The 13,623-nt window shown below is 42.8% G+C and overlaps 1 protein-coding gene across 2 annotated transcripts in view; it reads right to left on the reverse strand.

Annotated features, from left to right (window-relative positions):
• Positions 1–13,623, reverse strand: part of Osbpl11 (oxysterol binding protein like 11) — a 77,234-nt gene that overhangs the window by 14,611 nt on the left and 49,000 nt on the right. For both annotated transcript variants that reach the window (XM_075965912.1, XM_075965903.1), the window contains exons 8-10: positions 8,152–8,292; positions 2,943–3,441; positions 471–657 (exon numbers count right to left, since the gene is read on the reverse strand). In XM_075965912.1, coding sequence (XP_075822027.1) covers positions 471–657; positions 2,943–3,441; positions 8,152–8,292 — 827 coding nt within the window. The remainder of the gene's footprint in view (positions 1–470; positions 658–2,942; positions 3,442–8,151; positions 8,293–13,623) is intronic.

The following is a 13,623-nucleotide window of genomic DNA, read 5'->3' on the forward strand; positions in this document are numbered from 1 at the left end:
TACAAACCCAAACCAAAACTGTGTGTACTTGCACATGTCTGCCTGTGTGTGTATGCGTAAGACCAAGACTGTTGTTAGGAATCTTTTTCCATTGCTTTTCCACCTTATCCTTTGAGGCAGTCTCTTAATCTGAGTCAGAGCTCTAGCTAGCTTGCTATGGGGATCCCCTCGCTTTGTCTTCTAAGGCTAGAGAGTCACAGGAAAGCCACCAAATACACCAGCAAATCTGAACTCCAGACATCTTGCCTGTGCGGTGAACACTGCTAACAGTTTTGTGCATTCTCTCTCTCTCTCTCTCTCTCTCTCTCTCTCTCTCTCTCTCTCTCTCTCTCTCACACACACACACACACACACACACACACCCCTGCCTTAGTCTCCTCTACAGAAGACAAAGCAGGAAAAGAACAAGGAGTTCTAGTTAGTACAAGATCAAAGAGCAGAGCAGGACCCAGACACCTTCAAGTTCTTACCGGTGCAGTTTGCCGCCATAAAACGGCTTAGTGTGAAAAGTGATGCTGGCTGAGTATCCCGTCTTTGTACAGTTGACGCTGACTTTGCCACCTAGTTCTACCCAAGGAACAGTAAGAATGGACCGGGCGTATGCACAAGGCAGCGAAAATGTGTACTCTTCTCCATGTTCCAACAGACTAAGGACACCTGAATGTAAAAGCATGATGGTGGTTAACGTCTCTTCCAAGAAACAGTTTTCTTCTCCTGTCTAGTAATAATAATAAATATATAATTATTATTATTTTTTTTTTCTTTTTGGTTTTTTGAGACAGGGTTTCTCTGTGGCTTTGGAGCCTGTCCTGGAACTAGCTCTGTAGACCAGGCTGGTCTTGAGCTCACAGAGATCCGCCTGCCTCTGCCTCCCGAGTGCTGGGATTAAAGGCGTGCGCCATCACCGCCCGGCTATTAATCCCTTTTTATATGTTTTTGCTACTTTAATATAACATCGTTGATATAGAATCCCCCAATAGAATATTTGTTTGAAAATCACCACTTAGACCTCTTACATCTCTTATAACTTCTGAATTTGGTAAATAAAACATGGCATGCTCTTTGTTCAAGGCCAGCCTGGTACTACAAGAGCTAGTTCCAGGACAGGAACCAAAAGCTACAGAGAAACCCTGTCTCGAAAATCAAAAAAAAAAGGGGGGGGGGATTAATAATAGTGAATAACTGATCTGCATGATAAACTAAGCATACCCAAGCTACATTAGTACCTTCAATTTTTACATATTACACTTCACTTATTGTGAGTGAGTGTGCGTCTGTATGTGCACACGAAGGTCAGAGACAATCTTGGCTGTAGTTCCTTAGATGTCATTCACCTTCAGTTTTGGAGACAGGGTCTCTTACTAGCCTAGACCTCATCATGGATGCAAAGGTGGCTGGCCCGTGAGTCTAGATCCACTTGTCCTTACCTCTCTAGGAATGGGACCATACACTAGGTGCCTTATTCTAATTATGAGTTAGAATAAACATTTAAAATTATAGAATTATCAAAAACAAATGGAACTGGTTGTGGTGGCACACATCATTAATCCTGGCACGTAAGAGGCAGAGGCAGATAGATCTCTGTGAATTTGGGGCAACTTGGTCTTCATAGCGAGTAGCAAGTCAGTCAGAGCTACACAGAGATTCTGATTCAATCTGATTTTAATAAATATAGGGAAAGTAAGACTCATGGAATCCTAAAACCTAAGCAATTAAACTAATTTCCCCCTAATGTTGAAGAACATAAATAACAAAATAAATCCCATGCAACTGTGTGTGTGTGTGTTTGTGCATGCATATACTTATGCATGCATACAGAGACCAGAGGTCAACATCCCGCGGCTTCCTGTAACAAGGCTAGCCTGAAACTACAGAGTTCTGCTTGCCTCAGCCTCCGAGTATTGCAGTCACCATTTTCTTTTGAGGCCGGTCACTTACTGCGTACCCATTGCCATGCCTGGCTTTCCTGTCATGGGTGCTGGGCACCTGACCTTGGGGTGCCTTTTTGCAAGGCAAGGACCTAACAGACTGAGCATCTCACAATTTCTCTATTCCTTCATCTTTTTACTTGTTGCTAAGGGTAACAGAAGGCAGTTTAGTTTCCAAAAGTTAATACTTGAATACAAGAAAGGATCAGCTAATAAGAAGTCACTGTACTGTACCCCCCCTCAGGATTCACAGTTGAAAGTGGCACATGCTCCTCCTTACATATCTGAGAAGCAGAGGCTACAATGCCAGACTATTCCACTGAAAACGAGTAACAACAGCTCTCCTTCAGGAGCACATAACAAAGTGAGGTTCTATATATGCCTTGAAACTCACAATGTAGTTCAGGCTAGCCCCAAACTACCAGAGATCTGCCTGCTTCGGCCTCCGGAGTGCTGAGATTAAAGGTGTGCCACCATGCTGCCAAGTTTCCACAGTAAAACACTTTATAAGTGCGGTGGTGAACCCCTGTAATTTCAGTGAGTTCAGAGTTTCAGGCCAGCCAGAGCTACTCAGTAAGACCCTGTCTAAAAACAACCTAAAAATCTTTATATTTAAATTTTTAAAATATAATTTCAAGGAGAATTTCTATTTGTTCATACTAAGAGCACAGTATTCTAGTGTGTCTCAATATACATTCTGGAGCACAACAGCAAAAAAAGCAGTATATGTAACACTTAAAATCTCTAACTAGGGGCTGGAGAGAGAACTCAGCAGTTACAGGCACTGGCTACTCTTGCAGAGGACTTCAGGGACTCAGTTCCCAGTCCCCAATATGGTAGCTCACAACTGCCTGTAAGTGGTTACTGCATACATGTGGTGCACTTAACATATATGTAGGCAAATATTCATATACATACAAAAAAAATCTCAAAAATCCTACAATTAATCCCTATACAGCCTTTCCAAGCTTAGCATGTTTGATATAAAAACTGGAGAACAATCTTTCTACTCACCTTCTCCGACCATTGTCACACCTATGGACATGCCTAAGAACTTGCTTTTAGTCCAGACATGCGCATTTACACACATCTTCCTTTCTGTACATTCTGCATAAAATCCTGAGACTGGAGGATGATGGGAAACTTGCTCAGCGACAAATCTGATAGTGTAACAGTCTGAGACCCCCTGGGCTAGAACATCCTCCGACAGAGGGGCATGATTTGTGCCAGCGGAAGTGCAAGAGCTGCCACTCAAACCAGATGCCATTCCGCCCTTTGGCACCCTCCAGGAGCAGTGGAAAGTCTCCCCAATGATAGGATTGTACGGCTTCTTAGCAATGGCTCCCTTCCGGCCTTCATGAAATGAGGTAAGGTAGTACTCAATGAAGCGAATCATCCGGTCCTCGGGCGTGGCTCCATTGGTGATGCCTATGAACAGGTCTGGATGAGACATGAAATCTGCATACATTTCTAGTAAGGAGCGCTTCTCCAGGATAAATGTAGGAAGCACCACCTAAAACATCAATGCAAATCAATTAAGAGGGATAATTAATATATCTATATATAGATATATATCCGAAAATAATTACCTCTATCTTTTAAGAGCATTTGCTACAAACAAAAGGATGTGGTCTTTATAATAAGAAACAAAAACAAGACAAAATAAAACCCCAAGCATGTTTAAAAGGAGATGAGACTCTGCCTGAATGGTTAAGATTAAATACAAATTCAAGACAAAAAGATGGTTAGACAGAGGCCTGACATGAGTTCCAGAGCAGCACAGAATACTCAGGGGCCGTGTCCAACGGATTTTCTATAGACCTCGGGCTTTCAGGCTGCATGAATATACCAGGCACATTGTACTGTATGAGACATGCCATTTCTCTTTTAGATTTAATGTAATTTTTAATTATTTGTATATGTGTGTCTTTGTGTACGGTACGTGCAGGTGAGTACAGGTCCAGTGGAAACCAGAAGAGGGTGTCAGCTTCCCTCAATTACAGGTGGTTGTAAGCTGCATTAACAAGGGAGCTGGGAACCAAACTTAGGACCGCTGCAAGAGCAGTACCTGTTTTTCACTGCTGAGCCTTTCTCTTCAGGCCCACATCCTGTTCTTCTTAAAAATAAATTGTGGGAAGCTGAAGATGGCAGCCCTTGGGAGCATGAGGCAGACCCCTTCCAATGTGAGGCCAAGCCAGCACGTGCTAGTTAATTTTTGTAAACAGGACACAAGCCAGGTTCTTTTGAGAAGGACTCAACTGAGAAACTACATCAATCAGACTGGCCCGAAGACATGTTTGTGGGCATTTTCTTGATCTGCTCCCCTGGATGGGTGGTCCCAGATGGTATAAGAAAGCAGGCTGAGCCAGCCACAAGGAATAGTTCAGTGTGCAGCATCCTCCATGATCTCTGCATCAGCTCCTGTCTCCAGGCTCCCTCCACCCCTCAAGACAGGGCTTCTCTGTGTAACAGCATTGTCTGTCCTAACTCTCACAGAGATCCACCTGCCTCTGCCTGAGCGCACCACCACCCAGCCCTGTCTTCAGGGCTTTGACGTGACTTCTCTTCATGAAGAGACTGTGAGCTGTAAGCTGAAATAAACCCTTTCTCCTCCAAGTTGTTTTCAGTCAGGGTTTTATCACAGAAACAGAGAATCAAACTAAGATACAGGATTACACAATAAGAAGAAACTATCTTAATAAAACAAAACAAACAAAAAAAATCTGTAGGGGCTGGACAGATGGCTCAGTGGTTAAGAGCACTGGCTGCTCTTCCAGAAGCCCCAGGTTCAATTCCCAGCACCCACATGGCAGCTCACAACTGTCTGTAGCTCCAGTTCCAGGGAATCTGACACAAATAAAATAAAATTAAATAAATTATTTAAAAAAATCTGTAGATGATAAGGTTTTATTTCCTGGAGAATAGCCTCACAGACAGAGGCATTTGCTGTTCTTACAGAGGATCCAGTGTGGTTCCCAGGACCCATATGATGGCTCAGAACCATCTGTAACTTCAGTTTCAAGGACCCAGTGCACTCTTCTGACTCCTGGGACCACCACTCACTCACGTGGGTGCACATATAATTATAGACGAAACACTCAAACCATAAAAGTGAACAAAAACATCTAGTTGAAAAATCCATTTCCTGAGAACGAAAAGGTCAAGGGTTGGGGATGTACGTAGCTCAGTGGGCAGAGTGCTAGCCTGGCATGTACAAGGCCTAGGCTCACACAGGACCATGTTCACTGCCCAGCATCGCAGGAAACTGGGCAAGGTGGTCCATACTTTTAATCTAAACACTTAGGTGGGGGCAGGAGGACTCCAAGTTCAAGGCCATACTCAGCTCTACAGCCTGGGGAGGAGGGAAGAGAGGAACTGAGAGTGAATGACAGAACAGACTAGAGAGATATATCACACACCAAAGCAACAATTGTAACTCAAAGTTAATTTTTAGCACAAATGAGTAATTTTGAAGAGAAGTTTTAATAGCCCAAAGCAAGACAGATTAAATGTTTTACTTAAGGCAGAAGCAGAAGAATGCAAAATGATTCAACTCTTTGAGAAAGCAAACTGGCAGGATTTTTCAAAAGTCCCAAGAAGTTCATACCCATTTTGCCCACCAAGTAATCATTCTCTCAGTTAATTTCTTAAAGGAAAGAAATAATATGAATTAAAGAAAAGAAACATAAATAAAACAATACAATAAAAAAAAGAGCCAGGCATGATGGCTCAGGCCTCAATCCCAGCACTCAGGAGACAGAGGCAGGAGGATCAAGAGTTCAAAGCCAGCCTAAACCTCGCAGTGAAGCTCTTATCTCAAAAACAAAACACCCAGAGGCGGTGGATCCCTGTGAGTTCGAGGCCAGCCTGGTCTACTAGAGCTAGTTCCGGGACAGGCTCCAAAACTACAGAGAAACGCCTGCCTCTGCCTCCTGGGTGCTGGGATTAAAGGCGTGCGCCACCACCACCCGAGGAAAGTTTAATTTTAAGCAATCTACACTGCTGGTTCCTGGAGAGGCTCCAGAGCTAGCTCCTCCTAGGTGCTGCTGTCTTTTCTGCGGGAAGATGCTCATCCACCAGACACATCCTGGCTTCGTCTGGTCCTCACACCTGGAGACAGGCCACAGCTTGACAGAAGCAGAGAACCCTGCACAGCTCCTAGCCCGCCCTTTCCACGGGATGTCCAGGAGCTCGTCTACACCACATGCTCGAACTCTGAGATGTGCACTTTACAGGGTTCACACACATCATCTTCTCATTTCTTCAGGAAGAAAGAAACTCTTCCAAGAGTTTACAAGAAGCTGAAGTCAGCGACTCAAATGTTTACCTCCTTCATCTATCAAAATAGCCCTTCCCCCTCTCCTTCCTTCTTTTCTTTTTTTTTGGGGGGGGGGATAGGGTTTCTCTGTATAACAGTCCTAGCTGTCCTGGAACTAGCCCTTGTAGACCATGGTGGCCTTAAACTCACAGAGATCTACCTGTCTCTATCTCTACCCGCCGCATGCTGGGAGTGTGCCACCACCGCCTGACAAAACACCCCCCCCCCCCGCGTGCTTTTTAAAGCTATTAAACTTTTGGTGGCTAGTCACTTTTTCTTAAACCTCCTATAGTCCAGACTGTAGAGGGTGAGGCGCAACATTAACAAACTCAAGGCCAGCCTGTAGTTTGCAAGAAGCCAACACTTCACTTATTTTTTCAGATTGTTCCTTACAAGGTATTAACAGTGGCATGGTGTACAGACACAGTGACAGCGATAAAGACAAGCAGACCTGACTACACTTCAAGTGAGGCACTATGCACTATGCTGTAGGGATTCCTGCCGCCCGCCGGGGCCTGGCCTCTTCTACTATTTATGCCGATGTAAAGCGAGCATCCAGCCTCTTTTCCGGTTGCGGAATTCGGTTGCTCTTCCCCATTCAGCAGAAGATTGTTATCTGTGAGTCACTCAATTCTGAGCTAGAGTGGGATTTCTTTTAAGCGTCCTTCTTCAGCACTACAGACAGGGAAAGTAGGGAGCTACAACTGGGAGGGCTCTAGAAGACTCCGAGTTCTAGCAGCGTTTAGAGTTTAGTGTGGGAGGGGTTTCATGTCAGTTGCCTGGAAATCCTTGCTATGGTCGGTCTCCTCCATATTATTAACCTGGAAGATAATTCTACACTTTAGGGACAGTGAGATGATGGGAGACTATTACCTGTCATGTATCCCAGCTTCCTTGAAATTCAGGCAATCCTCTAGCCTCAGTCTCCTAGACATGAGTGAGATTACAGGTGCGGACCACCAGATCCAGCTTTATTGTTTCCAAATTTTCTACGACGTGCTTAACTATCCTCATTTAGTATCATTTTAAATGTAGGAAGATGGGGCTGGAGAGGCAGCTCGGACGGTAAAAGTGCTGCTGCAAGGCCAATGACCAGACTTTAGTCCCTTGCTTCTGGGGCACACACATGCGTGTGTCACGTACTCCTTATGGTTTGGAAGCACCATTCCTTTAAATGTTGTATGAATAGTGCTCAATTAACAACAATAAAATGTTTTTAGTTAATAAAACACAAATAAGGAAAGTACATAACATTTGATTTATCAAAAGAGAGCCTTTCCACCTGAGTTACTAGAAGATTCTTAATAAGTGTTCTATGTCTCATAAACCTCAATGCTGCTTTTATGGTTTTTAAACCTAAATTCTAGTAAGGACAAAAACCACCATAGCAATGAACACCAGATAATCCCTCGCCAGACTACTTCAACAAGAACCACAACAGCTAAATGTGAACATATTTCCTGATCAGAATGATACCAACTAAAGCCTGAAGTAAAAGGAGTTTGAAGGAAAGAACTGACTCTTGCCCACACTACCACACACATCATATAAATACACAGTGTAAAGGAAAAGCTCCTATCAAGCACAGAAAGTCTCAGTTAAACACGCCTCCCAACCCAAACATACAAAAGGACAGTGTTTTTGACTTTTCAGTGATAAAAACTGAATTCTAAAGGCAAAAGGCTTTCTATTTAATGTTCCATGACAAGTGAGCATGGGGAACAATCTTTCACCTCTACCTATACAGCCTTCGATGGAACCCACGTCTCAAGTATGTTTGTGAGAGACATCTAAGCAGCCCAGGCTGGCCTTGAGTTCACCATCCTCCCGTCAAAGGATTGCAGATGTCGAGCACCACAGTGGGCTGTCTGCTGTCAGCCGTACAGCACCGGGCCTGTGACTTACTCTCGTTAAGTCCATGCCCAGCTTGAGCTGTGACAAGAGATGCAGGATGACGCTGCGCTGCTCCTCCACTGCCCCCAGGTCATCCTCCTTGTTGTCACAGGTGTCCTCGAGCTCATCATCTGCATCAATCTCTTCAGGTTCCTCGGTGGGGAAGAGAGCAGAGTCCAGTGTTATAAGGACTTATTAACATTTACTAAGAAAAAACAGTTCAGTCTTGGAGATATTTATTCTAGGTTTAAATAAATCAGAGGGTGGGCACAAAACCCTTCTGAAAATACAACTATCATTAAGGAAAAACATTTCCTTTGAAGAGATCATAATTACTGGTACAGAACAGACTGTGGTCCTGTGATACAAGGGATTTTTTTTATCTGTTTGTTTTTTGAGACAGTCTTACTGTGTAACCATGGTTAACCCAGTACTCACTATGTATTCAAAGCTGGCCTCAAACTCCCATCTTAGCTTTCTGTGTACTGAGATCACAGGAATGTACTGATAATAAAATACATTCATTTTGTAGAAACAGTATTTTTCAAAAAGAGCAAAGAATGTCCCCTGAATAAACTTAGCTTTGACACTAATCTGGGAACCACTACCACATCTACAATTTTAAGTGATTTTTGTTTGAGACACAGTATCTCACTATATAAGGCAAATTGCCCTTGAACTCAGCCTCCCAAGTCTTGGGAGTACAGGCATAAGCCACCAAGTCTGGCTAAATTCAGGTTTTGTTTTAATTTTTTATTTTATTACTTTGAAAAATTATGTCTTTTGTCTGTGGGTATGTATGCGTAGCTGACAAGAGAGCTGTGAGCCACCCAACACGAGTGCTAGAGCTACACACTGATCCTCTTCAAGAGCAGTATGCTCTCAACTGCTGAGCCATCTCCCCAACCCCAAATTCAAGAGGTTTAAGGATTAAATATTTGTCCCTGTTTAACCTAAAGCTATAAAGTAAAATTTGAAGGTGAATGCACACACACATATCAAATCTAACTATTGTGAACCTTATTTTGCTATCACTTATGCCTTAGAAGATCTGTGGTTCAAGAGATTCCAGATACACGTAAATGCTCTGTGGCCTGTCAGTCACAATGCCACCAAAAGTACTCTGTGCGGCATTTTAATCAAATCAACAACCTCCTAGAAAAAAGAAAATGCGTACTTCCAACTCACTGGCTCTAATGATTAATCAACTCACTAGCTCTAATGACTAGTTAAACAACTCACTAGCTCTAATGACTAGTTAAACAACTCACTGGCTCTAATGACTAGTTAATCAACTCACTAGCTCTAATGACTAGCTAAACAACTCACTGGCTCTAATGACTAGTTAATCAACTCACTAGCTCTAATGACTAGCTAAACAACTCACTGGCTCTAATGACTAGTTAAACAACTCACTGAATCTAATGACTAGTTAAACAACTCACTGGCTCTAATGACTAGTTAACTCACTGGCTCTAATGACTAGGTAAACAACTCACTGGCTCTAATGACTAGTTAAACAACTCACAAGCTCTAATGTCTAGCTAAACAACTCACTAGCTCTAATGACTAGCTAAACAACTCACTGGCTCTAATAACTAGTTAAACAACTCACTGGCTCTAATGACTAGTTAAACAACTCACTGGCTCTAATGACTAGTTAACTCACTGGCTCTAATGACTAGTTAAACAACTCACTGGCTCTAATGACTAGTTAAACAACTCACTGGCTCTAATGACTAGTTAAACAACTCACTAGCTCTAATGACTAGGTAAACAACTCACTGGCTCTAATGACTAGTTAAACAACTGCATATTTATTACTTTAGCTTACTTTTAATTTTTTAGGGCTTTTCGATGAAGGTGGAGGTGGGGTAAGGATTTACTCTGTAGCCCAGGCTAGCCTTTAATCTCAGTAATTATTTTTGTTTCAAAACAGTTTCAAATGGTCCAGGTTGGCCTGGAACTAAGTATGTCTTTGAACTCCCAATTCTCTTGAATTCACTTGCCACATGCTCAAATTATAGGCTCTTGGGTTCTGACTGTGTGTGGTGCAAGTTTGTATATATATGTAAAGGCTAGAGGCTGATGTCAGAGACCTTCCTCTTGCTTTTCGCTTTATTTTTTCAGACTAGATCGCCCAATGACCCGGAGGTCACCGATTCTTCTAGGATAGCTGGCCAGTAAGCTGCAGGAGTCTGCCTATCTCCGTCTCCCTAACCCTGTTCCACAGCACTGCAGCGCCACCGCACCTCAATTTTACATGGGTGCCAAGGAATCTGAACTCAGAGTCTCATATATGCATGATAGAAACTGCCAAATGGCCCATCTCCTCAACCCTGCTGGCTTTTATGTTTTTGCCAGAGTTTCACTCTGTAGCTGGGGTAGCTTGGAGACTCACTTTGCAGTTCAGGCTGACTTTGAACTTGTGATGATTCTCTTGCTTCAGTCTTTAGAGTGGCTAGGATTGAAGGCTGGAGCCACCATACCTACCCAGCTTGCCTTGAACAACAAATACACCAAGGTTCAAGAGAACCTCATCAGCTGTCACGTCTATACAGAGGTGGTGCCCTGCCTCTCAAAGATCAGCTTGTCAGCATCTTTCTCCAAAAAGCTGAATATAAGAATGCCATCTTTTCTACTTTACTAGATTTAAGAATATCAGGATAGTGGAGTGGGGGTGAGTAGGTAATTTGGGGACAGTCTTAAACCCACAGTCTCACACAGAGCTAGGAATACAGGTGTAAGCCTTCATGCTTCAATAGTTATGAGGATTTTTTTTTTGTTTTTGTTTTTTCGAGACAGGGTTTTTCTGTGGTTTTGGAGCCTGTCCTGGAACTAGCTCTTGTAGACCAGGCTGGTCTCAAACTCACAGAGATCTGCCTGCCTCTGCCTCCCGAGTGCTGGGATTAAAGGCAGGTGACACCACAGCCCGGCTTTTTTTTTTTTTTTTGAGTTATGAGGATTTTTATAAAGAAATTATCTTGGTGCTGTCATTTTTATTTCCCCACTGCTATTAATTCCATTCAGGTAAGATACTCAAATGTTTTTGTTCTGTGTAGCTAGACCAAAACCAAACCAAACACACGTGGACAGTACACAGACACATACAAACTAATAAAATCTCAAACCTGCCAGGTATGGTGGAGCACGCCTTTAATCCCAGCACTTGGGAGGCCCAGGCAGGCAGATCTCTAAGAGGCCAACCTGGTCTACAGAGTGAGTTCCAAGACAGGCTTCAAAGCTATACAGAAAAACTCTATCTCTAAAAGCCAAAATAAAATAAAATAAAAAAAAATAAAAGACTGCACAGACAAATTTTGCGTGTTTACAGTACAGAGCTTTCTGTTTTTATGACCTTGAGGAGTGAAGCCAAGACTTCCTTCCTCACACCCCTCTTTAAGAGTGAGCCTGTCAGGAAGCAGCCCCTGCTCTGGAGCCTAGATCACTGCACAGAAAGTCTACATGAACGTTGGTCACTCTTAAAACAAGGGGAACTGACAGCCCTCTCTACACATGGACCAAACAAAACCATTATATGAGATTAAGTAATTACAGGAGCTCTTTTCCATCTTCCTCTCGGAGAGGCAGCTTCACTTCTGCCTCTCTCCCCACTTCTCTGCTTCCCCCCTTCTCTCTTTCTCCTCTCTCTCTGTCTCTTCTCTCTCTCTATCCCCCCCTTCACCCTTCCTCCTCCATAACCCCCTGAATAAACATTCAACCTCAAAAAAAAAAAGTAATTACAGGAGACCTCGGAGGAACCCCCTAGCTTGTGACTAAGAATGCCGACATTCTGAAAGGTACCCTTACATCTGAGGTTGGAACATAGGCTACAGATTAATAATGCAAACACAGCTTTGGAGGATGGGGTTCTCTCAGATGGAGCGTGTGCTCAGTTACCCGAGACCCTGGCACACTCAATCTCAGCACCAAAAACCAAACAGTAATGATAAACAGAACCCAGTTACTTTGTGGATGGAACATTCTCTACTGGAAATAATATCAAAGGAAAACAGCAGGTAGAATAACTGTAGAATACAATTTTTAATATTAAAACCTTATTACATCTATTTACACACTCTGTATAAGTGTATATGTTATATGTGTGTACGTGTGTGGGCATGTGGGGGCATGGCGTGCACGTGCATGTCAGAGGACAGCAGGGGGTGTCAGTTCTCTCCTATTATGTGAGTTTACACACTCTGTATAAGTGTATGTGTTATATGTGTGTACGTGTGTGGGCATGTGGGGGCATGGCGTGCACTGCATGTCAGAGGACAGCAGGAGGTGTCAGTTCTCTCCTATGTGAGTTTCAGGGACTGAACTCAGGTTGTCAGGCTGGATGGCAAGTGCCTTAACCCACTGAGCCATCATATTGGCCCAATTTTCATTGTGCTACAACAAATAAATAATTCACTGGAATAGGGGAAAAATTATTTAATTTTTTTGAGACAGGAACTTGCTATATAAACCAGACTTGCCTGGACCTCAGAGACTGGCCTGCCTCTGCCTCCTGAGAGCTGGGATTAAATGCCTGTTTCAGCCGGGTGGTGGAGGTTCACGCCTTTTATCCCAGCACGTGATCCTGCCTGACTGTATTTCCCTGGGAGCACAGACCACACAGCAACGGTGAGCTCTATGGAGCAAGAAGTACTACTCCACACTGAGCACACGACTATAGCAGGTAACAATGCTGTGACTGGCTCTCACAGCTAGTTATACCCTAACCCTGCTAACTTTATCCTGACCACAGTCTCAAAAGGCATTAGCATCACTACTTTACAGGTGAGGAACCTGAAAGCCCAACTTTAAAAGCTTTGTTTCCAAAGCATTCCTCTTCTACCCAGTACTTCTTTTCTGGAGGGCAAATCACAAAAGTGTAAATCTTATCAATTAAGAATTTTTTTTTTGTTTCATCTTATCACCTGCTTGTTTTAGTGTACAGTAGTTGTGGCTGCAAGTAAATTTCACACCTCTTCAGTGAGAGAACTATGTCTTCCTATTTGTTTCTCCTCTAATTCCAGACAGCCTGGTAATTACAAGTGTGTGCACATGTGTGTGACAACACATGCTATTTACTTACTAATCTACTTTCCTACTTCTCAGCTCCCTGTTTCCAGCACCTCTTCATAAATTCAAAGTCTTTACAGTTTTGGACTAGTGCCTTATCTCTTAAGAAATAACTTGCTCGTATATAAATGATCATAAAGTTTGCATTAATCTAGACTCAGTAATTCTATTGGGGACATAATGTAAAGAAATAATCAAAAATTGGGAGGAAAAATAATACTTAACAATAGTGTTATTAATAAGAAAGACAAACTAAAACTAAAACAAAAAGACAAACTAGACATTCAACAACAGGGACATTAACTCAGTATCTTATTTTGACTTTAAAACACTAATTATTAGACTAGACAGAAAATAGCTTCAACTCTCTATGTAATTACAGTAGGCATAAAAATTGCAGACGAAAACATAAAA

Source organism: Microtus pennsylvanicus, chromosome 1, assembly GCF_037038515.1.
Source record: "Microtus pennsylvanicus isolate mMicPen1 chromosome 1, mMicPen1.hap1, whole genome shotgun sequence".
NCBI classification, from domain to species: Eukaryota; Metazoa; Chordata; class Mammalia; order Rodentia; family Cricetidae; genus Microtus; species Microtus pennsylvanicus.